This window comes from Puccinia triticina, chromosome 10A (genome assembly GCF_026914185.1).
Source record: "Puccinia triticina chromosome 10A, complete sequence".
Taxonomy (NCBI): domain Eukaryota; kingdom Fungi; phylum Basidiomycota; class Pucciniomycetes; order Pucciniales; family Pucciniaceae; genus Puccinia; species Puccinia triticina.
Genome location: NC_070567.1, coordinates 5,707,131 through 5,734,957, shown reverse-complemented (window position 1 = coordinate 5,734,957; position 27,827 = coordinate 5,707,131). Strand labels below are relative to the sequence as shown.

Below are 27,827 nucleotides of genomic sequence, written 5' to 3'. Positions count from 1 at the left end.
CGAACTTGTGCAATCACCCACAAGATGATCGTGGGTGGGGGCACAAAACCTGTACAGCTGTGCTGCGGGTGGCGTGGCTTGCCACATCGGACTTGGGCTGCAAGCTCGAGCTACTGCTGAGGGATCTGAGCCATCTCCCCAGAAAGGTGACCTCTCAGACCATGGACATACCACCCACGACTCACACTGGCGCGCCAAAACGCAAGCGAGAAGTTTGTCCGGACTCGCAGATCCCCTATGCCGAATTCAAAGAGTCATTGACAATGGACGAGGTACGCGAACAATATCCGGTGGCCGATGATACCTCAACCCGTGCTCATCAATCTGATGTGGAACTGGAGATCAAGTATTCCATATGGATTAGCAACCCCCCCGCCAATTGATGCACCCACGTCACTTGGGATGGACGCAACGTAAAATTGTGGACCAAAGTCGTTGGCCCAAAGAAACCCATCACAATGGTTCTTGCTGGCAGCAAATCTGCGATGTGGGACTGGAAATGTGTTCGCGCGGCTATTCTGGCTAAGATAACCGAAAGGGATCCGGGCGTGGGCCACGAGGCACGCTGCAACAATCTGGCCGGCGAACTCGATTGGACAGTCATCCACCTTGGCCCGCCGCTGACACCCTCACCTAGTGGGACAATGGCCGCCACAAATCTAACTTGGCCCCTGATCATCCCGAGCATATCGGACAAGGCGCCCGGGTCCTTGCTTGTGTGAGAATTCCAGTCCTGGGGAACGGGGCCATTCTCATAAATTGAGAAAGGTGCCGCGAACCAAACCAGCTGCGGAAAAGGGTAAGCAAACGCGAACCACTTCCGCAGTCCAAATCAGAAGCCGCGGGAGTCGTGAAACTAAAATTATCATTTTGATTTTTACAGTTCCGACGAACGTGAGCGGGCAGATTAGGCTCAAGGAAAATCCTGGCCCACGTTCACTCAAAGAGAGAATCACAGTTAGCGCCAAAGGTAAGCAACTGTAGATGACTCAAGAGATGACAAGATAGACACTAACGTGTTATTACTCTTTAGGCAAAACTGTCGAGAGCAACCAGACCGATCAATCCAATACCGCTCAAAGAGACGGTGAATCTATTGGTGAGTATCGTGTCCTCAACTTCATTGTGCAAAAGCAAAAGACGGTGACTGATGCAACGATGTTCTGGAATCAGACAGCGTCGCATTACTTCTCAGCCGCTTCGCAGAGGCCACGTGAGGAAAATTCCCGGTCAAAAGACCGAATCACGTAAGGAGAACTTAACCTCCAAGGAGAGAAAAAGAGATCGCAAAAAACTGATTGAAGTGCAATGTGTTATCTGATTTAAGAACAAGCGGCGCATCAACCTCGATCTTGTTCCCTAAAAGACAAACTCTTATTTTTCTCTTTATCTCTCAGTAGAGAGCGGTCCTTGTTCCTGCTCTTAGGTAATTCTCTTACCATTAAGATTCCTTTACTACGCATTAGTCTTAACAGTCTCAAGACGCTAAATAAATTGTAGTACAAGTCTGACAAAGAAATCAATCTTAGTTCTTTGGAGTTTTTCAGCTTGTTATCAGGTTATTGTCACAAGACCCATGCACTCCCCCGGTTTCTCAGCAGGAACCACCACAGGTGAGTTGAATTGTCCTTCTGCATGGGTAGCGTCCACTATTCCTAAAAATCGGCGCCTGATTTGTCCTGAAAATCACCTAGACACCCCTTGAAGGCACTAGCAACTTGTCGCAACCGGGATTATCTCTCATTGTCACGAAGGACGTCACGAAGGAGGTGCCAGACCTGTCATCTGGAACGGTTCATCTAAATCAACGCCTCGCTCGCGCACATCAGATCCACCCGGCCCGAGGCATGAACCCAATGATCGAGGTCACGATTATGTACACGCTTTATGTGCCTTTTGGGAAAGACACGCGCGGCCAAGTTTACTCGCAACTCTGGGAAACAAGTGAACCTCCGCGCACTATCCGCTTGGGCCTGACTGAGTTGGACTTTAACGGATTGAAGGATAAGATATGGGAGCACTTGTCTGAAGAAAATCGAATCCAGCGGGTCGATCTCGTGGCCAAAGCTAGCGACCGAGCCGACAGACTAATTTGGAGCTTTAGTATTGTGTAACCCAACCAACGCCGCATGCAAGGGGCCATACACCACCATGAAGGCAGCTATGCCAATTTTGCTTTGGCAGCCGCGAATTCATCAAGCCAGGCCAAGGTGGTCATTGAGGTGTGCATGCCTCAGGATTATGAAGTTATCACCGTCAGTCATCTGATAACCCAAACTGATAATCCCACATGATAACAAAGTGACTGAAGTCTTGCTCTTCCTTTCGTGCATGTGCAGCCCCTACCTCAGGAGACCGAATGGTCTTATTCAAGAGTGAGCCACCCTGTGCTCCCTGTCCTCTGCGGCCCAAGCCCCTCAGCCCCCAGACCGCAAGCCGCCAACCCTTCGCCCTCGGCATTCCGCCCTAACACACCTATCGGGCCCTTACAGGCCCCTGTGGTGGACGCCAACGGGTCTCCCCACGCGACTCGACCGAAGAAAGAATTGCTTGATCTATCAATTGATGGATTCCTCTCATACTGCCGCATCCCCCTGAAAGACAAGCGCGTGGATCAGGTCATCTACGACCAGCAGATCTTGCACTGGACCTCCTTCATAGGCCAAACTCACAATTCACTCGAGGCACTTGGATTTGGATGGGGAGTCCGAGATCTTATCTTGCGCGGGCTCGAACGGGTCAAGAAAGAATTGAATATATAGTCCAGTAACCACACAAATATTCCGTTATACCACATGCGGACCATGCTTACAGATACCTAACCCCACCCCCCTCGTGCATTTATGTACCAGAACCGCCCACCACCATGGGCGGACAAATTAACAGCTCACCTGCTAGTAACATGCTAAATAGAATATTGCCGCTCCAATGATAATCACAATATCCTCAGTGCCAGACCTACGCGCAAGGCTAAACAGCCTAATCCGAGTTAACATTAACTTAGTAAATGTTAACTCTGTGTTAACCAGCTGGTCCAACTGGCCGCCGCAGGCGTGCGGGCTAACCCTAACCCGCCCCAGGCCTGCAGCCTTGGCACACCATCAGGGCCGGACCCACAAGTGGGCCCCAGGGGCCCACTGCTTTTATGGAGACCAGATATCTATCTGGCCCTTGGCGGCAATCACTTCCACATCATCCACCCAAGCCAAGATGTTTGCCTCCACCGCCCAACGAGCCCGCAAAAATCGAGGTACTGCAGATGAACCCGCGGCCCCCCTGGAATCACAATCCCCAGCCCGCCGTGGGAGATCATCCAGTGAAGGTAAATCATGTTTATTCCATAATTATCAATCTATATGCCGATTAGGTCAGTTGCAATATGACATAATCTCCCAGGACTAATCCCCGCCCCCCAATGTCTCCGCCCTGATTGCCAGGCTCAGAGACTCCGAACCAGACGAGCTTGACGATGGGTTTGAAGACCCATTTGCAGCCCCCACCAGATCCGCCATCAACAGACAGCAGGAACATCAAGAGGAACGTGAGGCTACCCCGCAGTCCCCCCTAACTGATTTCTTGACCGCTATTGCCGTCCCGCTGCTGCCCCTGGGAGCCTTAGACTTATTCCGCGAGGTGAGTCCCTGGGCACCAATCCCCTCAAGTTGGTGTGCCTAACCACCCTTATCATACTTTTCCAAAAGTTGTCCAATCCTGATCAGCAGGCGGCCCTCATGACAACCATGGCAGCCATTGCTGCCCGAGGGCATGACGGGCCCAACCCAAATGCAACGCCTAACCAACGAGTTGGTAACGGCCCCGAGGCCAACGGCCCCGTGGATCTAGCGGAAGAAATCCGCCAATTCCAATACTCTCTTGCTGCCAAGGTATGTTGCAGTATGATTGCCACTCCGATTGCATCTTTCCCTATCCCTTGACACCCACCCATGTTGCTAGAAATTAATCCGTAGGACAGCCCGGGAGAATTTTGTTCATCCTCTCATAGAGGCTTATGCCCGAGACAACCGGGTAAATTCATTATTCCAACTTGTCCTGGTGAGAATACTCAGTATATCTATCCCCCAATGCCACTGAACCTGATTGATCCAGCCCTCCCTGCCATGCAACTAAAGCGCCAGTTACGGCGACAGACCCCCGCGGTATTGGAAGTGCACTTCCCTCCTGGGTTCATCAATGAAGATCACGATGCCGTTCAGCACGCCAACACAGCCATCAGGACACAGTTGAAGCAAGTTCGGAACAAATTCCGCAATCACTTGATGACTGGATTCAGCCCTACAGGTGACCCTACCTTGCCTAACATCCCCAATCTGCAGAATCTTTCCCGGATCATGTGGAGACACTTGAATCCTGCCTTAGCTGGCACACCTGATGGGGAAATAGATCGCCTAGTCAGTGATCCACAAATCCGAGTCCGCTATGCCTTCTTGCGATTGGGCACCCTTCAAAACTATTATGATCCTAAATCTTGCAACATCTCACAGTGGCTCCAGATTGATAGGAAACTCATTTCCAACTGCACACTGGCTGTGGATTACACCAATGCGTAAGTAAGGCTCCTTGTACCCGCTAGTCTGACCTGCTACTCATTCCCCTTCTCTCCTTTCTGCACAGGTGGCATCGACTCATTGGCGCAAAAGATGCTGAATTGTTTGGCCATGAGCCCATGGCTAGCAAAGTGGACAAAGCTGAACTGGTTGTCCCTTCAGATGCCGACGTCCAAGAAGAATTGGCCGCCCGCGGGGTCGTTTGGCCGCCGGTCCAGTAGCTAGTCACCGACTAACTCGAAGTAGACATACATACATACTATGAATTTCCTCATTTATAGCAATGAAATGTTATAGGGGGCCATGCCCACCCCCATGAACCTATTATAATCTATGTGTGTGCCCTGACGCTCGGCCAAGTGCCAGTACCAAAAGACCCGAGCTTAACAAAGCCTCACTGTGAGAGCCCCACAGGGTCTCTGTCTCACAGAGAGGCTTACCTGGAAAAACCTGTACCTGGCCTGAGAGCCCCAGGAATATCCACCTGTATTAGGCTTTTTTTCACATTTTCCTTTTTTTAAAAACAACCGTTCATCTGTTGAAGTTGCCCCTCGGGACTTAAGGATTGCTTGGCATTGCGCTTCTTTTGATGCAATTTGAGCCTTGTAGCTCCCAATATAAGGCCTGATCCTCCCGGTTGAAATTTCCAATCATGGAGGAAAAGTGGCCGTGTAGGGAGTGAGATTTACTGTACAGAACTGTACAACTCTATTAGTCATCTCAAAGGATTCTTGGAAAGTGAGCTCCTTTGAGCCAATCTCCAGCTCATGGGAGGAGGGCAATGGTGGCATGCCTACCACCAATTTGAAGAGGAGATGCAGGTCTTTCACCGGTTCAAGAGGCGGGCAACATGCCCTCTGGGAAGTGGGGGATTTGGGGGCACAAAGTTGGCCACCTGCAAAAAACACCAACTGCACGCGGGGCTCTCACGCCAGGAATCGTGGATTGCACGCAAGTCCCTCCCTGACGGGAGGTCGCACTTCGTGCGAGGCGCTTCGCGCCCCTGCCCCCTGGCAGGCGAGGGACTTGTGCTAAGTTCGCAAAAGACCCGCCGACGCGAGTCCCATGGGCCCCGCAGTTGCATTTGCCCCATCAGAGTTCCGCAGACCATCCGCCTGCCATCAGCCACCAGGATGATCCAATTGATTCGGATCTCGATTGATCTGGCATACATTGTCGGTGCCGGATCGCTCAGCTGCGGGTCGCTGCTGAGCGCCTCAAGGCATTCGGGTCAAATATCCGCAGGTCGCCGCTCAGGGCTCCAAGGGTACCGGATCAACTACCCGCTGGCAGCGGCTGAGCGGTCCCCAACCTTGCCATATCCAGCAACCGGGCCGCTCCAGCAGCGTGGTCCTCACCTCCATGGGACGCCCGAGGGACGATCCACGGCGCGTCGCTGTGGCGCACCAATCCCACTTCCGCAACAGGTGCGTGACCCGATTGCGCAACGGGGGCGTTTCGTGACGCCTCAGGGGCGTCACGGTGGTGCGCCCCTGGGACATGGCGAGATTGAGCGCCACCGTTGCGGTGATTGACTTGCGGGGTCCCAGGGGCGCAACCCGATCGCCCTCCGGGCGCTCCATCGGCCCCGGGGTGTAGCGCTAGATTCAGAGTGGGGGCCGGGATTGAAATGAAAGTTCAAAAAGTCTCGACCGGCGGAGCAGCTGAACAACTTGCCAGGCGACATGCCGAGCTCTTCGGGTATTCTTGAAGCTTCTGGGAGCGCTTCTGCGTCTCGTCTTCTTTATGCGTGACCAGTCAAGCGGCAAGCCACTAAAAGGTGCGGGGAGCATGGGTTTACAAAGGTTTGTACATAAGCAATATACATACATACCGTTGGGTTCAAGTCTGGACTCTGAACTCTCGACCTGTCTTGGGCAGTAAACAAAGTGTGAAGTTAGTAGAGTCGACAACCTTAACGGCACCCAAACACTAGCATGGTATCAAAATTCAACCAGCGGAGTTTCCGCGGATGAAGATCTATTTAAATCAATTATTTAAATAAATAAGTAGAAATATGTTTTTGTAGTTACACGCCACGATCTATCCTACCTTTCATCATCCAGCTTGTTTGTCGTACTCTTGGATTCCCCCACCAAAAATCGAAAAACACAATTGCACGCGAAATTGTCATGTTCTCTGGTTCAAATTCCTCATAGGTAGAACCAAAAGGTGTTGATGAAGAGAAGGCCAAGTTATCAGCTTCCAGTCTAGCTTGGCTTTCCAGACTGGGAACTAGATAATTTGGTCTTCTTTTCATCAACCCCTAGTGGTTCTACCGTGAGGCAATTAGGTCCAGGGATTTGGCGGAAGGTTTCAGCTGCAACTACCTTCTTTCTCTTGATTCTTCAAATTTTCAAAATACGTACATATCTTATCTTCTAACGCTTCTCTTCGACTCCTGACGAGCACGGATGGATTTTCTTAGCCCAAAGGTGAGCTGCTCATTTTCATTCTAGAAATATAGTGATTTTTAGAAAAGGGATCATTATCTTCCGGTTTCTTCCTAATGATTAGCTCGCGATGCTATCTTATCTTCATCGGACCTTTTGCAATTTCACCGGTGGCCCTGGACGACGAGCAAATCTTCTTTCATACGCGAAAGCAGATAATAGGCGTCACGCTTAACTCGATCGCTGCTTGACGAGGATATAATAGAAAGACGTCCTTGCTTGTCTTGCATCCAGCAAACTGACAATGGTTTTAGTCTTTCACTTTTGCATTGAGTCGCCGTCTAACAAGCTTTCTCTGGGGAGGTTTTTCAAACGCCTGAATCGTATTTTCATACCATCATTCGGTCCAATGTTAGGTTGTTGAATGGCAATTGGGGGCGATAAATCGTGTCAGTAATGCGAGAGAAACAGATGCTGAAAGAAAACCCTTTCTGTTACCGTAGATCTGATGCAGCCGTTTGTCAATTTTGACCGTATCAGAGCGTTGGGTTGGTAATTTGATTTCATTCATTCATTCGTAAGCTCACGAAGTCCATTGCCATCTCACTACTAATGATCCTGTTTCATTGGAACTGTTTAACATTGTTTCTCGGTTCCGCCCAGGCGCGACTATGGCGATTAATGATGCATTGATCATGGCACTAGTCTACTCAATCGTGAATCATCCTATTTCACATGGCATCACGTAGCGGAAACGACTTACATTTGTGAATTGACCCCAATTGCGGCAGGACCTGGTCGATAACGCGACAAAATCTAGAGCAACAACCAAACAAAGCGAAGGTAACGACATTGGTGAATAAAGTCCATGATAGACGGCTAACGACACGCATGCAATAGCTTTTGACCACAAGTTGCGTTGCGTACCTATTGAGATTTAACATCCCCTTCGCTATTCCGGTACTGAACAGCAACGGGAAAGTTGATCAGATCGCCAAACAAATTCGAGAAACAAAATGCAATAAGGTGGCACCGTGTCCACTTGGCGCGCCGGTGGGTCCAAGCATGTAGTCCTTGGTAGAAGCTCTGTAAAGCTGAAAAATAACCTAACCGTGGTGTCTTTTGTATTCTATCGGTGTCAGAATCCGAAGTCTAAAGCTTGTGGCGAATAGTAATACATATCAATGAACAACAATGTGGAAGCTGATGATCAGGTCGGCAAACGAAACCGAGAAGCAACACACAATAAAGTGGTGCAGAGTCCACTTGGCGCGCCGGAGGGTCCAAGTATGAATTCAATGCGAGAAGCACCGTAAAACTGACAAACAGCCGAATCGCGATGTCCTTTGTGATGTGTGGGTGCCAGAATTACAAGTCTGAAGCTTGTGGCGAGGTGTAAGCAATTCCCCGACTACCTTGCAGTAGAAACAAAGCGGTCAGATATTTCCATAAGTACTTCAAATATTACAAAATTCAATGACTTCAAGCCAATCAATAGTGGTGGAAATGTTGTTCCGGGGTACGTACGGAGTCTTGCACAAAGGCATATCTCCCACTTGCGAAAAATTACCTGCCGAACGGGGCGTGTTGAGGTCGTCCACACCGTAATATCCGACGAGAGAATAGCTGACCATTTCCGCGTTCAGCCGTTTGCTCAGTGGTATCTCGTAAACGCCGGTCACAGTCCTTAGCCGCCGTCTCATCGCCACAATTATCAGTGGCAAAAGGTGGCCGAGAGCCTGATTAGCTGCACTTCGTCCAATGTAAACATCCGTATTGGACCAATGGCACTACGTGACCTCCTGTGCCGACCAACACAACTTGCTTGGTCAGTGGATGTGAATCACTTACATCGTCATCTTGCGCATGTCAAGTCTGCCACCGTGTTATCGCCACACATCGCCGACAGTGTCCACTTAAAAATCGGTTGGCCATATTCTGGTTCCCAAGTCGGCTGCAGTTTGCTAGTACCAGCAAGTTTTGAAACGAGAGCGTTTTCTTCTAAAATCGAGTGACCGTGTTGCCTCATTTATTTCGACAATCGGCTCATTACTACAGTGCTGATTCAAATGATTTACACAACCTGGGAAAAAGATCTGCATCATGCCTTCAGTATGCTATGTAGTTAAAATGATATTAAAAAATCGTGAGTTAACATTTTGTGGTTGGATTTGCTTCAAGTTAACGATGATATGACGTTTTGATTGACTTCAGGCCTTGGCGAGAGGATTTTCTCCAGGGCGGCATAACATCCGGAATTCAGCCTCGGCACTCGATAGGGACTCGACTGAAGTGAAAATAGTCGAGTTGCGGGGCTATCGATATTTTGGCAGTTATCAAGCCCCCTCCAACCCTAAGGGCCTGTTCGGGTGCTGTTGAATCCCGTCTTAGTTCAAGCTCTGGAGCGGGGGTGGGTTGATACGAGTTTCAAATGTAGATGCCGTAAGTACTGTCATTCTTTTCGCTTTCTATCTCCACAATGACGGCGGCGCAATGGTCTTGGAGAATGATATGATGCCGAGATGATTTCGGGTTTTCCTGAAAATTCCAACCAGCCTGTTCGTGTCGAATAGTCCAAGACTCTCGCCGAATCCTCAAGCTAACGCTATGGTTATTAATCGTGGTGGTCGTCAAGGAGGTTTACGCCTATAGCCTTTTCTACATTCCAGTGACATTCGGTTTGTTCGGTTTGCTGATGCACGATTCTGGTAAAGTTTAATCGTGGGATTGAGCTGCCCACCAAACCTTAACACTTTCCTAGAACTTAGGAGAAGATCATTCGTGGACTCGTATGTATATTTTTGCAACTGCACAACCTTTCCCAACGCGACTGGCAGTTTGTTGTATTTGAATAAATTGATTTCGAACTACCGCGTGCGTTTCAGGGGACACATACGAAAAATACGATCATTGCTCCAGACACGCGTTAATTCCTCACAGTCCGCGGACGGGGGTAATTTGCACGCGCCTGTGACGATAAGTATTTATGTGCATCCAATTGTGAATTCATTGCATTATCAATTACATACCCTTCTCTTACTACGAGCTTCATTTCTACCAGCCAGTAAGCTGATATGACTCTAGAGTCTAGCCAGGGAAAGCTTCCCGATAAATTGTTCCTACTCCAGATCTCCATAAAGCGTTTTCACTAAGCTGGATGCTTAAAAGCTTATTGATTAAGGCTTTTAAGCCTTATGGTAAGCAGAGCTGTAGCTGCATCATCATGCCGGGAAGCTTTGCCTCAGGGGTCTGACCAGCAAGAAAATGGGTTTTTTTAGCTTTTTTTACAACAAAAATCTTCTTTTGCATCTCCTGGGGCCCACCCAGCTGAAATGGTACCATTGTAGGGATTTTTCCGTCAGGAGGAATCCCTTCGAGCTGTTGAGCTTATAATAAGGCTCACAAATTGATTACAATTTCCGGTATATGAATATACCATATTTTGATTCTAGTTGAGCTATGCTGGCTTTGTCTCAAAACACACGGAACCTTTCAGAAAAAAAGACCTCGTTTATTGAAGGTTAATTTGATGGATCTTCAAGTAATGAACAGAAGATTGATGCACATTAACACCAGACCCAAACCAAAGGCAATGTCCCCACATTGCCTTTGTTTTGGGTCCGGTGATTTGGCCTGACAATTCAGGTGAAGAAGACGAAGAGTAGGATGTAATGTTGTCATTAGAAGATGTCAGATGTTGCTTAACCTATTCAATGGGTGTATTGTTAGGCCAAGGTTCCTTGGAAGGATTCCACTGTGCCTACCAATTGTCTACCTCACAATCGAGTCCATCTGATCACAGCCTACAATCAAATGAAGAATTTACAACTGCTGAGGTGATGACAAAAAGGCAGAGCAGCAAGATTTAAACAGAATCAGGTGGCGAAACCGGATCATGATGCAACCAAGGTGTTAGATTGATTAGTAGAAGGCATGCACAAGGTACATTTAAATACAGTGAAATTTTGACCTTACTCGAATACTTTGATGGGGGTGGTTCTTGCCACTGGCCGAGTTGTGCCTGAACGTGAATGGGGTGGTGACGATTGCACCTACTTTGGTTTTGCGCTGAGCTATGGTAGAAACGGTAGAAAACAAATGTTGTCTTGAAGTGGTGGAATCGGATGAGGATGGATACGCTCAGCGAACTTGAGCACAAGTCCCTTCCGTGCTCGGGGGATGCGAGCACCCTCCCGCCCTCTCCCGCCACAGCTCCGACTTTACACGTATTAAGCCTTCCCACCGCCGCCGGAGATGTTCGGCGACGCGCCTTCTCGGAGAGCCTTTAAGCTGGGGTCATGAACGGGCCAATGGAATCTTCCAGGTGCCACGTGGGCTACTGTTGGCCGTTGCGTGCCGGCTACCCGCGGGCCTTCCTACATATCATCAATCACCCGCGTATGTACTATTCTAAGCCGATGTGCTAGCCGTCAACTCTTCCTGATGACATATTATGCACTGCCCTTATGCGCGCCGGTGGTGATTTGGCCATGTACTTGCGATCCGGGAGCTGTTGGTGATCATTCATGTTTAAAGATGGAGCAGCTTGTTGAGTGGAGCACAATCCTCTTGCATAACTAGCGTGTTGATGCGGCGCGCCGATGAATGGATGCTGGCTTCAGATCACCTCCGTTGAACCATCAGCCGATCCCCAATTGGAAAAAGCTCTCCCGAGCCTTGAACGCCAGCTTGTACATAAGCCCATCATCAAAATCCTCCAGACTGGCGTGATCTGCTTTATCACCACCACAAGTCGAGCTCAGGCAGCAGATAGAGTATATAATCTTTCTTTCTTGTTCGTGCCACTTTTTGGCCCCAGGCTTAGCTGTGCTCAAGTCTCCCTCTTCCAAAGTTGAATACATCCCCCCAAGTCGCTTGAACCTACCGAACCGATATCAATCTCTAAGCATTCTGGACGAGAACAGTCGCATAATTTCGCCGACCAAGAAACGTTCGAACTCGCTGACAAACCTTCTCGCCAGATTCAATCAACAATCGGAACTCCATCGTCCCCTTGACGTCCACCCGAAACAGGCGAATACGCGTCGTCCTCTGAGCATCATGAGCTTCCTAAGTTTGCGGGCGTCCGTGTCCATTTTGGCAGTAGCTATACTTCCTCTCGGCCAAGTGTCGGCCTGGTTCATGGGCGTTGGTGTGAGTGAACAAATGAAGCTGTCCAGTCTATGTCACAAGAGTTAACTTTTATTCCCCTTTCGTTCCGCATCTCCAACTCCCCAGCATCTACCCTCGTGCGCCTTCATCTGCCTAGACCGATCGGTGTCACTGCAATCTTCCTGCCAAGGTCCGTCTACTCTGGTTTTGGGCACTTTGTCGCGGGAATCAAGCCCGCACTAATCCTTGCTTCTGTGCCCGGTAGATCTTAAATGTATCTGTAAACAACCCAATCTATTGGCTTCGAGCGAAACTTGCTGTAAGTTTCCACTGGCCTTATATGATGAACTTCCTCCGCTCTTTGAGACATCATTTATTGATTTACTTTCATGAATGTCTGTTCCACCCGATTAGTCCGCAAGGTAAAAATCAGGATCCTCACATCCACGTAGTGCGGCCGGTGGTCATAATAATAGACGCTGAAGAAAATCATCTCTGTTTTCTTGCCCCATTCTTATCCCCCTCCCCATCACCTGCAGGAGTGTGACTTGAACTCGCTGTCGAAAGCACTGAAGCTGCTGGCCACTTGCCAAGAATCCTTTGGAGTGACCCCCACGGTTAGTCTTCTCAATTTAAAGCTACTTTGATTTGAGTTGGTGGCAATTCTCAACGACTCTTTTCCGCCTACTCAAAAAAAAAAACTCTTAGAGAGACCCTCCAGTGCAATCACCTAGCACCCCACCGACAGCCCCCAGTCCACTGCCAGTCACAGGTTATCCTGGTTACCCATACACGGTTCCGCCACCGGCAGCCAACCAGCTGCCCTCTGCATCTTATTATCCCTACCCGTATCCCCGGGTGGCTGCTCCTGTCAATACCTCAAACGGCGCTCAGCTGCCTCCTGGTGCCACTGTACCTCCTGCAGTTTCTTCTTCACCTGGAGCTGGATCTCAACCCCAGGTTTCGACGCCGCCAACCCAGGTTTCTCCGCCACCACCTCAGGCTTCCACTCCCACCCCCCAAGCTCCTACACCGATTGGAGGCGTGATCAACGGTACAACAAACTCGACCGCGGCCAATCCACCAACATCGGCGTCAGCTTATCCACTCTTTCCACCCCGCTCGAATTCGTCCGCCTCCCCTGCGGCAGGTGACGCGGCTTTTGCTTCAGGTTAGAGTCGTTCCTTTACTCTTCTTTTGCACAACAGGGTCTCCCCTCGGTAACCCCCTTACTGATACCGTGTCTTTATTTTACAGCACGGAGTTTATTCCAGAATCAGAATTCGGGTATCTTCCTTTTGATCTTATTTTCATCCCTCTTGTATGTCTAGCTGGTCAGATTTGTGATATCGAATGATCCGCCCTGTCAGACCTTCTCCCTTACAATTTCTATTATATTTTGCTGTGAAAGAGTTTTCTCATCTGCATACCTCCTAGACTTGGAATATGTTTTGTAACACGTGATGAAGACTTTTTGAAAATGTATCTTGGCCATGCTGTAGATTGTACAACATTCTTTCATAGCAAACCTGCCTGTGTTGATACACGGGGGTACCTACTAGTTGCGCACTACTAAAAATTGCATCGCGCACTATGGGTCGGACGCTAGAGTGTGCTATTTTGTAACACTACATGCACTTTGTACTTTTCCAAGCCCCATGTCCCCAGTTTCCTTGGTCGGAATCGAGATCCAGGGTCTCAATTGCCTGCCAAGAAGAATTGGGAGCCTTATCCTATGAAGTGAGATATCGAGCAATGGCGGGACAGCCAAAAAGAGCTGTCCTCACGGTGCGACTCCGCGGGCCAGCAAGTATGTATGTACCTCCCTTAGCTCCGGCTTACTCGGCAAGATTGTACCGTCTCTTCGTCCGGGTATGATTCCTCCCACGGCGCGAGGCGGAGTCCCAATTGGAGAGGTATCAATCCCGCACATACCCTCAACCGGGGACGCCTCCCGTGACTGGGGGTGAGGAGTATCAAATAAGATCACTCGGTTGATGTACATATTTATGCAAGTACATAAATATTTAACTTCCGGGGCTATTTCAGGCTATTTCATGATAAATCCTTGAAATTACACCCCGTTCCCAGGTGTCACGCCACTCGTAGATTCCATGGGCCATAGCGACGGCCCACGGGGGGTAGACAGGGGCACTGAAGTCTGAAACGGCAACAACCGGGGCGAGGGACATCCCCAAAGCTTTTCGATTGCGCTTGGCCTTAATTCCCCTCTTCATCTCCAACCTCAGCACCCCACACTCAGATACCATCTACCGGCTGCTATCCAGATACATACAGCTCTTATTCTGAAGATATGCCTCCCAAAGCAACAACCACCTCGGCCAAGGCAGCTTCAATTCCTAACCGACCGAAAAATACCGATAAACAACTCAATGGTGCACCTGTTGGAGCCGGTGGTAGTGGAGGCAGACCGAGCAAGGATGCCTATTCTCAAGAACAAGAACAATACAAAAGAGAAATCGATAGACTGCAAAGTCAAGTCGTCAGTCTCATTCTCTTTCGGGTCTATCCCTCCTAATTTCCCATTTCGTAAACCAATGCTGATCTCTCTCAAACTTTGGTAACCTGGCATGTCACACACTTGGGGATCGGAATATCAGTCTGAATTGCGCTTGAAAATCGGTGACCCCAAGACTGGAGGGACTCATGGTCCTTTGATCGCACGTCGTAAGGCTTTGCGCGAGGAAATGGACGCTCTCAGAGAGGAACAATCCAAGGGGAAATCTTCCAGGGGCAAGCTGTTGGATCAGCTGAAAGTTGCAAATGACAGTGTCCAGCGCAAAGTAAACCCTATTTCATTATTTTTTCAACGAGGGATGTTTTTCTATCATGCGATGTCCTGTAATCTCGCTAATAAAAAAAAACCCTCTTTTTAATCAATAACAGATGAAAGAGCTGAATGCGAATCGAGCCAAGTTACCTTACAAATCATCAGTAGAAGTAGATGCGAGAATTCGACAACTGGAATCTCAAATCGAAAGCGGAACCATGAGAATAGTGGAAGAGAAAAAGGCACTGATGGAGATTCAAAACTTGCGCAAAGCTAGGAAACTAGTCGATGCTTTTGGACCCCAGCAAGAAATCATCGAAGCTGAAAAAGAAAAAGTCGAAGAATTACGAAAACAGCTTGACGACCCTAATGGTAAATCTGCGAATGATCGCTGGTCTGAAGTCAAACGCGAACTCGATCAAATCAATGAAAAGTTAGATGAGTCGAGTAAATCACGAGACAAATTATTCGAAGAAAGGAACAAACTGCAAGATGCTCTTACTGAAGTTTTCAACAAGAAGCGCGAATCAGCTACTCGCCACAAGGAGGCTAATGAGAAGTACTGTGAGTATAGCTTCTACAAAAAGAGAACAGCAAGCAGATAACTAATTAAATGAACATGTGATGGAATCGAACATCGATCTGACCTTCCCAAAAAATGAAGATGCTAAAATGCAGGAAGACCAACAACGACGAATAGACCGACAAAAAGCGGAGCGAGATGCGCAAGAAAGAGCAGAGATAGAGCAAGTTCATATCGAAATGCGAGAGCAGGCTGCACTACCAGCTTATGGACGAGAAATTGAAGATTGTCGAACGTTAATCTTACATTTCGACAAATTGATGGGAAATGCACCCTCGATCGAAGAGAGTCCGACCGAAGACCCCAAATCGACGGCCTCGACCACGTTGCCGAAAATCAAAGAGATCAGACAAGTCGACGGGAAAGATGGATTCGAGGGAATGGTGGCCATCAAGAAGAAGGGTGCCGAGGAGGAAGAATTTTTCATGGGTGGTGGGGGTGGGGGTGGCAAGAAGAACAAAAAGAGCAAGAAACCAGCTACCGAAGTGCCCTCCAACAACCAGTCACTCAACTTACCTCTGTCGACTATCAATGCCTTGTACGCCCTCGCCGTACCTGTCCCCATGACCAGAGAAGACGTAGTCAAAACGATTGCGACATTATCCGAGAAGAAAAACTGGTTTACTGAAAATCAAGTTCGTCAATATTTTTTGATATATAGCATTAAATCTAACCACATCAACAAAAGAGAAAAAACTAAGCAGGCTGTTTTCTTTTCATTTTATCACAGGCACGGGTGACAAAGGAACGTATTGCTGAAACAGAGGCCAAGATTGCGGCTGCCCAAGCCAAATTCAAAACGACCACGTCTACCCCTGCTGAGCCGAATGCGGAGTCTGAATCAGCAACGGTGGATAAGGAAACGGAATCCCCTGATCCAGCTGAACAAGGAGTGCCTAATGCTTAGATGTCCAATGTTAGGATCACATCTTATCCAACCCCCCGTCGGCCCTGACAGTTTTTCTTCTTCAAGGATGCTAAGAAGTAATTGAATAATAACTTCAATAGCAACTCAATCGTTCCCACCTTTTATACTCGCAAAAAACATTTAAACTCCTTTTTTTAGATTCTTCGGTAAGGGATGTAAATACAGTCTGGCCGGGAGTTATACAATCGATTGAAAACGGTTCCCTTGTTCTCAGTCTCAAACCTACACACCCCAAACAAACTCGTTAACCATGAACATAAACCGTAACTTGCAAAACGCACAAAATAATGAGCATTTGATTGATAAGCTAGTTATTATGATACCACCATAAACCGACTTTCTTGTCCCCGAAAACATTATTTCACATGGGACCGATTCCAATCCATAGGGATTGCTTGTGTCTATCAAAGTTTCACAAGACGTCATGTAACGTGGTGCGAAATCTATTGGCTGACAATCAAACCTCGAGGGTCAAGCAACATCCTCATTACAAACTGTAAAGAGAACATACACTATCATACACCATTGAAGCTGATGACGAGTTTTGCGCTCCAAACCTTCAAAATACGAGCACATCCTTTTCTCTGTGAGAGGTGTTTGACGACCCGTCTGGCTGCACATCTCAATGTCATGTCATAAATGCTGCAGTTATTTGAGTCTGTTTATAGAGAGGGCGGCAAATCTTATTTTTGTGAACAACAAAAGGTCAGGCAAAAGAACTATTTATTCGTCTTTATTTTTGACGCTTCGTCAAAACTTCCATAATGCGAAACATGCATTCCTTCAGAGATTTTTTGCGATTATGCTTTTTTTTTTCATCTGTGAGTCTGTCACTGAGATTTGGGACTACATAACGTAAAAAGATATCAACAGTGAGCCGACAAAAACATCCTCTGGCACAGGGGTGACGATAAAAAGCGTGAAACACGCAATTTATCAAATATGTTTCGTGTAACACTGGTGCGGTGTTTATCTGCTTCACAGATCTACGGGGAGGACGGCACTCGTTGAGAATGAACTGCAATTCAACCAATCATTCCAAATAGTTGTGCACATGGCATTTATTAGAGCAGTGATTTTTCGAGAGCTTCGCTTAGATCGTGTAGTTTTAATATAATCAAGTTGTTGATGGCGTGTGATCCGTGCAGGAGAAGGCCGATGGGATATCAAATCTCCAATAATGCTATTCATATTATTGTAATCTTGTGGGGGGACTATATACCAGATGTATAGCTTTTTGATACAACCTATCCGAAGAAAGACACGGACTGGCGAAGCAAGAATGACGCGTAAGATTTCCACTGATAAAGTAGACAAACGAGAGATGATCTCGTCAATCTGCATCCTCTTCTGCTTGTTCTTCTCGAAACCGAGGGCCCTGTAACATTAACATACAATAAAATATCAAGTCAGCTTTATCACAGTGGATTTTCTTTTTTTTTCATTCAAGTCAACTTCAGTGCCCTACCCCTTCACCAGCCCCATCAGGAACCTCACGATTCCCGCCTCCATCATGATCATCACGGTACATTTCATCCTGCCTCATTTGGCGCTGTCGTTCTTCTTGTTTTTGTTTCAAGTGTCCCCATCCACCTCGACCGACATCATAATCTTCCCGGTACTCGTCCCGTACCTTTCGTTTCATCAAGGCTGCTCAGTACCTTTTCTCCCTATCTGGGCTATTTTTTATAAGAAAAATAAAGAGGCCAACTTACCTGTCCGCCACTCTTTCCTCTTCCATACTGCCGGCCATCTAGATATCCCGGGTCTAGGTCTGCCCGAATCACGCGTTCGTCAAGCTTCGTGCCGGAGATGTATCTCAAACAAGCTAGTGCATCTTCTGGTCGATAATACCTGGAAGACGTTTCGAGAAGCTAAGAAGTAAGCGGGATTATCGATCCATCTTGTTTCGCTGGGTCGGACAACTCAACTCGACGAAACAGAATCCACAGGGCGTTTTGGAATTCCGATCGAGTCCCATGATGATTCGTTTGATAAGAGCGGCTTTTGAGAACAGCTCAAAGATCTGTTCTTCGGTCGTGAAGAATGATAGGTTGCCCACATAGACCGTTGACGATCGAGAAAGTTGAAGCTGTTGGTCCTCATATGATAATGGCGATCTTGAATCTCGGTATGAAGAGTACGAGTCCAAATTCTGACAGACCTGTGGCGCGGGAAAATGCAAATCAAGGGAAATAAGTCAGTTCTCTGGAGTTGATCCGATGGAAACGGTGTGCTCTCTGACTTACGTGTGCCATTTTTGAGGTTGGATTGGGGGTGGTTGTGGTGGGTTGAAGTTGAGGTTCGGCTGTGTGGCAACTCTGGCGGAGGGACCTTCGCCGGCAGCCAATTGAATATTCAACTTCGCCATCCCGCCGGGCTGAAGCCAAGACGCCGACGGGGGTGGTGCCACCCACCTGCTCTCAGCCAGCAACATCGATGCCAGTCCTTGGTCGAAGGGACTCTCACTTGCCGAAAGCTGCAAAATAATAAGAGGCTGAAGAAAGGGCGTTCATGGTGGTTGGAAGAGCCCCTGGCTTCATTCATGGACATATCCAGATCTGAACCTCACCATACCCTTAACTGCCCATCAAGGAACTGGTGATCAAGTCCTAGTAGCGGCTCTAATCCCTTCGATTCCTACCCACACGAGGCCTGACCTTCTTCAAGATGAACGAGAAAGATGTCCCACCACCAACTCAAAACATGACTTTTAATGGTTCGTGGCTCTCGATTCTCGAATCATTTCCTGACATGTCATACAACAAGGGATTCATGATAATCGCCCATCGCTCTTGGATTGAACTAGAAACCCTGCGACTGATTGGCGAATTTCGTAAGCTCAACCCAGTGAAAGCAAGCTCAGGGAATATTGAAGCTCATTTGCCATCGGAGGTTTCCTCCAAAAAGTCGAGGTGGCTTTTCATCAAATACTATATCTCCGGAATGTTTACCCTGCAGGTGCGATAATTTTGGACCTATGCAGCTGTCATATCAAAAATTTCAGCACGAGGATTCAAGTGCCTTCAGGATTTTAATTTGCGTCGAATCGAATTTCGAACGCTGACAGATTTATTCGAACAGAGGAAGAAGTTCAACGTTGAAGTGATGTCCTCTCGTCATCCGGTCCTGACATCTTACATCGGTGAAGTCATCTCACAGTCGATGGAAGAAGTCGTCAAAGTGAGCAAGATGATTTATCCCCAATCGTTGCAAAAGACTAATCAAATTCCCTAATGGTTGAAGGGACTCGCCAAGAAGTTGATATTAGCTGTACAAGACAATTCAGCTACCCCGAATAGACCACGTGAACACTTCGTTTTTAACTTACAATACTTGGTCGATCCGATTACCACATTCGAAAATGAAGCTGATCGGGACATCCGGTAAGCATATAAATGCTTTCATATCCTGAAGGAAGAGAAAAACGGATTCTATTGCAAGGAGATCTCTGATCAGCTCTGTTATTTTTATGATCCTACCCGGTCCAGACCGATTGCAGCGTATGGGAGTAAAGCGGATGCTGAACTACACATCCGGGCTTTCTTGATCAAGCTCAATTCCTGTAATGCCCATCTGGGTGATCCCATCAAGCAAGGTTACCGTCATATCTTATCACACCCTTCTTTCAATCTCACTTAATTTTTCATAAGCCGCTCAACAGCTCTTATTCGATCGCGATTTTAAAAAAAAAAGGAGCAGATCTAACATGGACGACATTTTTGGAACTGAATGACATGACCAAAGAGCCTGCCTCCGAACACAGTAAGAAAAATGTCAGTGAAAGCTCGTGATACTTACAAGCACCGCTTGAAATACATTATTCGATTGAAATGTCTCTGTTCATTACACTTCAAAATAGGATCGGCCCCCTCAATGGATACCTTGCGAGAGCCCAGCTTCCCCCAGCCAAGATGAACAAAGCACATCTTCCAAAGCAAATGACTTGACCTTTCCATCAGCACCAGCAGCTTCAAAACGTCTGATTCCTCTCAAAAGCCAAGGTTTGGGAATGATACAGGTACGCTCTCTCTCTGTTTCTTCATTTACCTATTTCGAGGTATGTGTAGGATTACTCGCTTATAATGACGTATGTTTTTCAGCTTCAAATGTTGATCATTCAGCATGATCAGAAGAAGAAAAATAACGAACGAGCTGCTCCCACACAACACTAACCAATTGTAAAAGACCTTGTTGGAAGGACTATAAGTCCTTCCCTGAGAAGATCAGTGGAGCGGAGGGCCAAAGGCCTGAGTCATATGAAATGAGTGTGATTTCAAAGGAATTAATGAGAAAAGGAAAGCCTAGGTGAAGACCAGCTTGAAGAAGAACAAGAGAGGAAGTGCATCTGCATGGTGTACATGATATATAGAGTAGCTACTACTATGTATAAGCATTCATACATATACTTCTACTACAGTCTAGTCAGTTAGTGTGGACTCATAAACTCTTACATTAGTATGTATTGTATTTGATGCGGTGGGAAGCATGCATGTTTGTGTAGATTATGACTACTATGAGTTCATGGTTTTCTACTATTGCATTCTGGTTCTGAATTTGGCCCAAGTTGACATCATCATAACTTGCACAGAAAAAATTAGTAGAGGGTGTATCTCAGGAGTCAGAGGCTTGAAGAATGTTTACAGCCATGGTCACTCTACAATGTACATGCTATGGTGGCAGGAAAAGATAAGAGAAATGAAACCAACACAAGGGACAACAGAATAACAGCGCAGATGACTAGAGTTGTGTGAGTCTAGATTGTTAGAATTTGTTTAAATTGAACCATGTACATCATCTTTACTAGTCATTCAGTTTCATAAGGACACTCAAAACCCCCTAAATATGTGGGTAATGTAGACATGTTTTCCTTCAAAGACACTTTGGCTTTGAACCAACCATGTAATTGGAATGATTCCAACATGGGGACATGTACATGCTGAAGGGGCATATTGTACATGTATTCATAACTGGTGAACCTTCACCCGTGACCCTTGAGAGGGGAAAAACCAAGAAAAAAATGTATGAATTTTGGATTCATACATATTTTTTATTTAGTTTTTCCCCTCTCAATATTGATCAAACTACTTCATCCTGAACTGGCCAATCCTATCACATGATTAAAACTTGCCAAGCTTAGCTTGGTGTAGAGAATAATTTTTTGTACCCATTGCTAGGTACCTGGTATTGCTGGCACCCACCTGTTTTGTTTTTGAAAAGTAGGGGGGGGCACTGCAAGAAAAACTCTAGAAACTGCTTGCAGTTGAGATGCAAGAGCTCAAGGCAAGCTGTGCCTCATGCAAGAATCAAGCACTGGTTGATTCCATGCACATTGTATATTTTATGCAAAATTGAGTCTGAGGTACAAAAAACTGAGTACATGCAGGCCCCAAAATACTGAGTTGATACCTGTGCAAATTTCCCTTTCATATGAAAGTTCCCCTTTCATGTGCACATACCCCTTTCATGTGCACATGTCCCTTTTTTATGCATTCACCCCTTTCATAATGTGTACATACCCCTTTATGTGCACATACCCCTTTCATGTGTGTGTATCCCTTTCATGGGCATGTATCCCTTTCACAATGTGTACATACCCATTTCATCATGCATTCATGACCCTTTGATGTTTACATGTCCCCTTTGAGTTTTTTACATCCCTTTCAATACCCCTTTCATCATTCAGGTGATGTTTACATATCCCTTTCATGTGCAAAGACCCCTTACTGCACATACCCCTTTTGTGCATACATACCCCTTTAATAATTTGTGTCTTTTATGTGTTAATACACCAGATCACATTCCCCTTTCATGCGTACATATTCCTTTCACATGTACATATCCCTTTCATGTGTACATACCCCTGTTATGCTATTCTGGCTGGATTCAATGGCAGATGGAATTTTTACTAAAAGCAAATAAAAGGTTGCTCAGGGGTATGCTCATTTGCAAGGTTGAACATTTTCCTCAGCCTACTGCATAAGCACTACAGCATTTTCAGTATTGAGATGCTGAACAAGGTACACACTCAAGGTGCACCAACATGGAATTTGGGTGCTTGACTCCAGCTTGAGCTGAGGCTTGATTCAAGCTTGCTGCATCTCAACTGCAAGCAGTTTCTAGAGTTTTTCTTGCAGTGGGGGCTTACCCGCCCATCTGAATCCCCCAGATAGGGTGGGGGCTTGGGCCGGCCCAATGACCCGGCTATGACCCAATAAAAAGCTGTTGGCTGTGTTGCATCACAGTTGAGGTCTTGGATCTGGTCATATCTGAGGCATTGACTGTGGCACACAATTGAGGTTGGACTGTGGGAAGGGGCGGATGTAGGGGCCTGATCATCAAGCCAGTACCCCATGGCTATCATTGATCAGCCAGCACCTGCTCCAACAGCACCGGAGAAATCTCAATGGCTCATGGCTTCAACAGACCAAAAAGTGCATCTATCAAATCATTGCCCCCAGGACTCAAACACTGTCAGTTTGAGCTATCAATCTTATAAGTTACTACAGCTTTTGAGTGAGAAGGAAAAGTATAGCAGGCAAATGATTGCCAGGTACTATGTTACTTGTGAGTGAAATTATCTGAGAAAAAGGTGCAAAGTATTGTTGGTACCCGCCTTAAGTACCACTGGTGGACACAAGGCGGTGCGGGGTGCGGGACTTGGTCCATTCTTTGGGCAAAAAATGGACCCAGGACATGGTTGCCAACTGATACCTGAGTCCAAAAAGTTATTCTCTAGCCTGTTGGGTCTTCTTTAGAATTTCAGTTCTTTAAACTACACCATCCCCTTCTCCATTCAGCAAAAGGGGTCCAAAACCACTTTTGAGTCTTACAGTGGGCCTCCAAGAAGTGATCTTGAGGCCAAAAAGGTAGTTTACATGCAAAAATCTAGACTTTTTGGGTCTAAGACAACATCTGTGGGGGTCCCAGATTGCACAGAAAGTGCTCCAATTAACCCTCATAAAACATTTAGAACCTATACAAAGATCCAGCTCTCCAAACCACTCCATACTCATGACCACTAAAGGCTTTGCAAAACAGTAAGTTTTACCCTAGAACCAACTATCTCAGCTACCCAACACTGATTTACTAGAACAATAAAAATAGATCTCATGTACCTCCTTTCCTATTTTCTACCCAAGGCTGATCTACTAGAACAATAAAATTAATCTAATGTACCTAAATCGATGTTTTATACCATTTCTAAAACCACCAACAACCTACTAGATACCATCTTGACACTGAACATATCCTGATACATCAATAAAATGGACACAAAAATGATTGATGGACAAGCACAAGAGGCACATATCACCAACCAAGAAGAAGTGATTCAAAACCAACATCTTATCAGCAGCAACCACCTATTGGATTGCAATGCCCAAAGAGAACCTGTCTTGGTTTACATAACCAGCTTTGATGGAAATGGTAACATAGATGTTTGGATCAAAAAATAGGACACATGCTCACAGACCCCGTTCATCAAGAATGGAGGTGAGCTTCAATGGTCATAGGCAATTTACAAGATAGCACTAAAGCCTTTTGGTTTAATCTTGCCATCCAACTGGACAAGCACACAATCCCTTGGGAAATTCTCACATGTAATTTAAGAAAAAATATACTTCCACCAGAGACTATTAAGAGATTGTAATTTGAAGCAGGTATTTTATTGCTTTTGGACATTTTTGGGCCCCACCAAAATTGCACAAACCTGCCTTCCAGGTTCTGAGCCCCCAGAAACTTCCACAAAACTGCCTTGCAGGTTTGGGGCCCCCAAAAAACTGTCTTGCAGGTTTTGGGCCCCCACAAAACTTGCAAAAACCTGCCTTTTGGGTTTTGGGCCACCAAAAAGCTTGAAAAAGACTGCCTTGCTGCCAAAAAAGACCTTGCAGAAAGCTTCCTTGACGGCTTTGAGCCCCCAACAAACCTGCACAAAGCAGCCTTGCAGGTTTTGGGCCACCACAAAACTTGTAATAGGCGGCCTTGCATTTTTTGGTCCACCAGGAAAATTTCACAAAGCTGCCTTGCAGGGTTTGCGCCCCCACAAAACTTGCACAAAGCTACCTTGTAGGTTTGATAAGCAAGACAAGAGCTGGAGGCAGCAGAAACGATACGGGTGAGTGGATGATGGTGGTGGAAGGATGGTATTGCACATGACAGAAAAGAAAAGAAAGGAAAAACACTAGAAGAGAAAAGAAAAGATGACTAACCTGGAGGCAGCAGACACAATACGGGTGAGTGGATGATGGTGGTGGAAGGATGAGGAAAAGAGAAGCCTTCCACGTCTGCTGCCGCCAGTACACTACCGGACAATGTGAAACTAAAGTGAAATATGAGAAATGACTGTGACATGTATGTAGCACACACACAACAAGAGATGAAAAAGAAATAATGACAGCTCTCCAACTCAACAAGGTTTTGGGCCACCACAAAGCTTGTGCAAAGCTGCCTCGCGGGTTTTTTGCCCTGCAAAGCTTGCAAAAAGCTGCCTTGCAGGTTGTGAGGCACCACAAAACTTGCAAAAAGCTGCCTTGCAGGTTTCGGGCCGCTGCAAAACGTGCACAAAGTTGCCTTGCGTGTTTGGGGCCTCCACAAAACTTGCACAAAGCTGCCTTGTAGGTTTTGCCAATCCACAAATCTTGCACAAAGCTGCCTTGCAGGTTTTGCACCCCCACAAAGCTTGGAAAAAGCTCCCTTGCAGTTTTAGAGCCCCCACAAAACTTGCACAAAGCTATATTGCAGGTTTTTTCCCCCAAAAAAACTTGCACAAAGCTGCCTTGCAGGTTTTGCGCCCCCACAAAACCGTGACAAAGCTCCTTGAAGGTTTTGCCCCCCCACAAAACTTGCACAAAGCTGCCTTGCAGTTTTTGGGCCACCACCACACAAATTGCACAAAGCTGCCTTGAAAGTTTTGGGCCACCATGAAACTTGCACAAATCTGCCTTGCAGTTTTTGCCCACCCGCAAAACTTGAAGGTTTTGGGCCCCCACAAAAATTGCACAAAGCTGCCTTGCAGGTATTGCACCCCCAAAAAACTGCAAGGAAGATTTGTGCAAGTTTCAATGTGGCCCAAAACTTGCAAGGCAGCTTTATGCAAGTTTTGTGGTAGCCCAAAACCTCCAAGGCAGCTTTGTGCTAGTTTTGTGGGTGAGCAAAGCCTGCAAACAGCTTTGTGCTGGTTTTGTGGGGGCGCAAAACCAACAAGGCAGCTATGTGCAATTTTTGCAGGGGCCCAAAACCTTCAAGTCAGCTTTGTGAAAGTTTTGTGGGGGCGCAAAACCTGCAAGGCAGCTTTGTGCAAGTTTTGACCCTGGATCACTACTAAAACTTCCACATCAATCTTGGCTGAAACTGTGTGGAGAATTGCAGCAGATGCCAAGTGCCATCTCTACACTTGGACAGCAGAAACGTCCCATTGCCCTTGCAGTAAACCCCAAAAGCACAGGCAATGCTTTGGTCAAACTGCACACCTCACCACTCTGCCAGGATTAGAATCTAACTGCAAGACCTGCCTTGACCATTGCCCAAGTGTCTTATTGAGCATCCCAAGCAGCATGTTCCACGTGGGTCGCGTTGGGAAGGTTAGGCTGACACAATTCCCCATGTTGAACTTGTGTCAACTGCGAACTGTGGTGTATTCAAATATGCCAGCTGCAGGGTACCAAATGAAAATATGATGGAAAATCAAAGTTTACACTTCTTAAACAGTTCAGTTGTTGGTAAAAAAAAGGTGGTCAAAACTTGCTCTGGTACTTTTCACATTTTTTTATTGCAGGTTACACTGGTTTTCCCAGCTTTGGTACTGTTGGATACTTAGGAATTGAAATTTGATTTCAAACCAATCTCCTCCCAATTATATGGGAATATCCATGGCAGAAATATGCCACAAGGATTCATCTACCATTTGGATGAACCTTTGTGGCTGCTACATTTTACAAGTTGGCTTCATTATGTGATTTTATGTTGTAAATGAAAAAATTGTTCCTGCAAAAAATTCCTTGTCACTTGGTCAAGGATATTTTTCAGCATGAGGATAATAAAATTCTTGCCAACACATGGTGTACATTGAATTTCACATCCAGAATTGTGATAATGATGAAACAAAAAGACAATCTAAACAGAGATATTTTCATGTGTTGAAATTGAGTCACAGATCATTCCACAACAACTTCACCTATAGTTGGTGTTGTATTGGGAAAAAAATTGTAAAAAGAGTTGCAGTTGAAATTTAATGAACAATGAGCTTTAGAGGTATAGTGATATGAGTATCTACACATACAACTTAACACACTGATAACAATTACTAACCTTTAGAAGTGTAGTGATATGAGTATCTACACAATACAACTTAAGACACCAATAAAAGTCACTAACCTGATTGATAAGAAGTGTGTTGAGCTTGAAGAAACAATGAGTTGATTTATTTCTTATTATACACCTTTAAAGGTGTAGTGATATGAGTATCTACATGATACAACTTGAGACACCAATAACAATCACTAACCTGAATGAGAAAAGTAGAAGGTTTAAGACCAGAGTACATGATGTGTGTGTAATGAAATAAACACCTGATCAATAAGATGAGTGTTAGCAATTGTGTGTTGAGCTTGAGGAAACAATGAGTTGAGAGGAAAGACAAGTACAATGGCATGCAGGCTTTATGAGATAAACTAAGTTTTGGGGTCAACAACGGGGTGTCACTAATTGCTGTGTATAAGATTTAACTAGCTTAAGTTTGAGAATAACAAAGAACTACGTGAAGTTCAACAAAATTGAACCAGACCATTTGGATGATAAAATTATGGTCTGGCACTCTCTAGAGAGTGTCACTAATTCCCCCCTGGTGATGCATCATGTCAATGCATGTAGGCACTTCCTCCGCAATACGCAAGTTCAGATTGATCAGTGGAAAATCCTAGCCCCCGGTTGTTAAGAGATAGAATGACAACAAGTGCAGAAGGTTAGCAGCTGATATTTTCACTCTCAACTGACTGGATGTGTGCTAATTCTGCATTATTATTTCTCTAGACAAAGTCAAAGAAGCAAAAACAAAACAACCTGATTCCTCTCAAAGAGAAGGAAAGACAATTGTTGACTTAATATGGTTCCAAGCTAAGCAAAAAAATTGTTATCTCCCCCTCATATTACTGCCACTCATTCCATAGGAGTTCTCAAAACACCCATATTTTTCAGGGGAAAGTTCTCCTTTTCAGCGGTCAGCGCAGCATTTTTTCTGCTGCTTCAGGGCTCAGCACATTTAGCAACCAAACATTGCTATCTCAGTGGTTTTGCTAGCTTTTTCAGCACTCAGAAAAGTGTTTTTCCACTATTTCGGTGGCTAGTGTAGCAAAATACTGCTACAGGCTACTGAAAAAAGCTCGCTGAAATCCACACAAAGATGTCCTTCTCGTGCGCAAAGCAAAGGCAAAACAAAAACACGACAAAATTCCATTCA

The 27,827-nt window shown here is 46.2% G+C and overlaps 5 protein-coding genes across 5 annotated transcripts; 4 read left to right on the top strand and 1 right to left on the bottom strand.

Moving 5' to 3' along the window:
- Positions 1-161: 161 nt before the first annotated feature.
- On the top strand, positions 162-2,762 carry PtA15_10A586 (uncharacterized protein; the record flags this gene model as incomplete). Its single annotated transcript, XM_053160776.1, has 7 exons — positions 162-346; positions 476-706; positions 1,559-1,613; positions 1,695-2,103; positions 2,185-2,255; positions 2,340-2,375; positions 2,493-2,762. The coding sequence occupies 7 exons, from the start codon at positions 162-164 to the stop codon at positions 2,760-2,762; spliced, it is 1,257 nt and encodes a 418-aa protein (XP_053024717.1).
- Positions 2,763-3,210: 448 nt separating this feature from the next.
- Positions 3,211-13,401, top strand: PtA15_10A585 (uncharacterized protein; the record flags this gene model as incomplete). The annotated part of the gene is made up of 12 exons (XM_053160775.1): positions 3,211-3,322; positions 3,446-3,633; positions 3,702-3,884; positions 3,955-4,053; positions 4,131-4,564; positions 11,884-12,112; positions 12,197-12,260; positions 12,336-12,389; positions 12,485-12,492; positions 12,610-12,687; positions 12,779-13,241; positions 13,328-13,401. 12 exons carry the CDS (start codon positions 3,211-3,213, stop codon positions 13,399-13,401), a joined length of 1,986 nt encoding a protein of 661 aa, XP_053024716.1.
- A 983-nt stretch (positions 13,402-14,384) lies between these two features.
- PtA15_10A584 (uncharacterized protein) lies at positions 14,385-16,351 on the top strand (the record flags this gene model as incomplete). Its single annotated transcript, XM_053160774.1, has 5 exons — positions 14,385-14,573; positions 14,692-14,874; positions 14,978-15,425; positions 15,526-16,079; positions 16,175-16,351. 5 exons carry the CDS (start codon positions 14,385-14,387, stop codon positions 16,349-16,351), a joined length of 1,551 nt encoding a protein of 516 aa, XP_053024715.1.
- Positions 16,352-17,705: 1,354 nt separating this feature from the next.
- Positions 17,706-18,630, bottom strand: PtA15_10A583 (uncharacterized protein; the record flags this gene model as incomplete). The annotated part of the gene is made up of 5 exons (XM_053160773.1): positions 17,706-17,750; positions 17,841-18,005; positions 18,088-18,226; positions 18,304-18,536; positions 18,622-18,630. 5 exons carry the CDS (start codon positions 18,628-18,630, stop codon positions 17,706-17,708), a joined length of 591 nt encoding a protein of 196 aa, XP_053024714.1.
- Positions 18,631-19,042: 412 nt separating this feature from the next.
- PtA15_10A582 (uncharacterized protein) lies at positions 19,043-20,547 on the top strand (the record flags this gene model as incomplete). The annotated part of the gene is made up of 9 exons (XM_053160772.1): positions 19,043-19,091; positions 19,182-19,208; positions 19,283-19,333; positions 19,443-19,555; positions 19,619-19,758; positions 19,864-19,970; positions 20,069-20,148; positions 20,235-20,393; positions 20,476-20,547. The coding sequence occupies 9 exons, from the start codon at positions 19,043-19,045 to the stop codon at positions 20,545-20,547; spliced, it is 798 nt and encodes a 265-aa protein (XP_053024713.1).
- Positions 20,548-27,827: the final 7,280 nt, after the last annotated feature.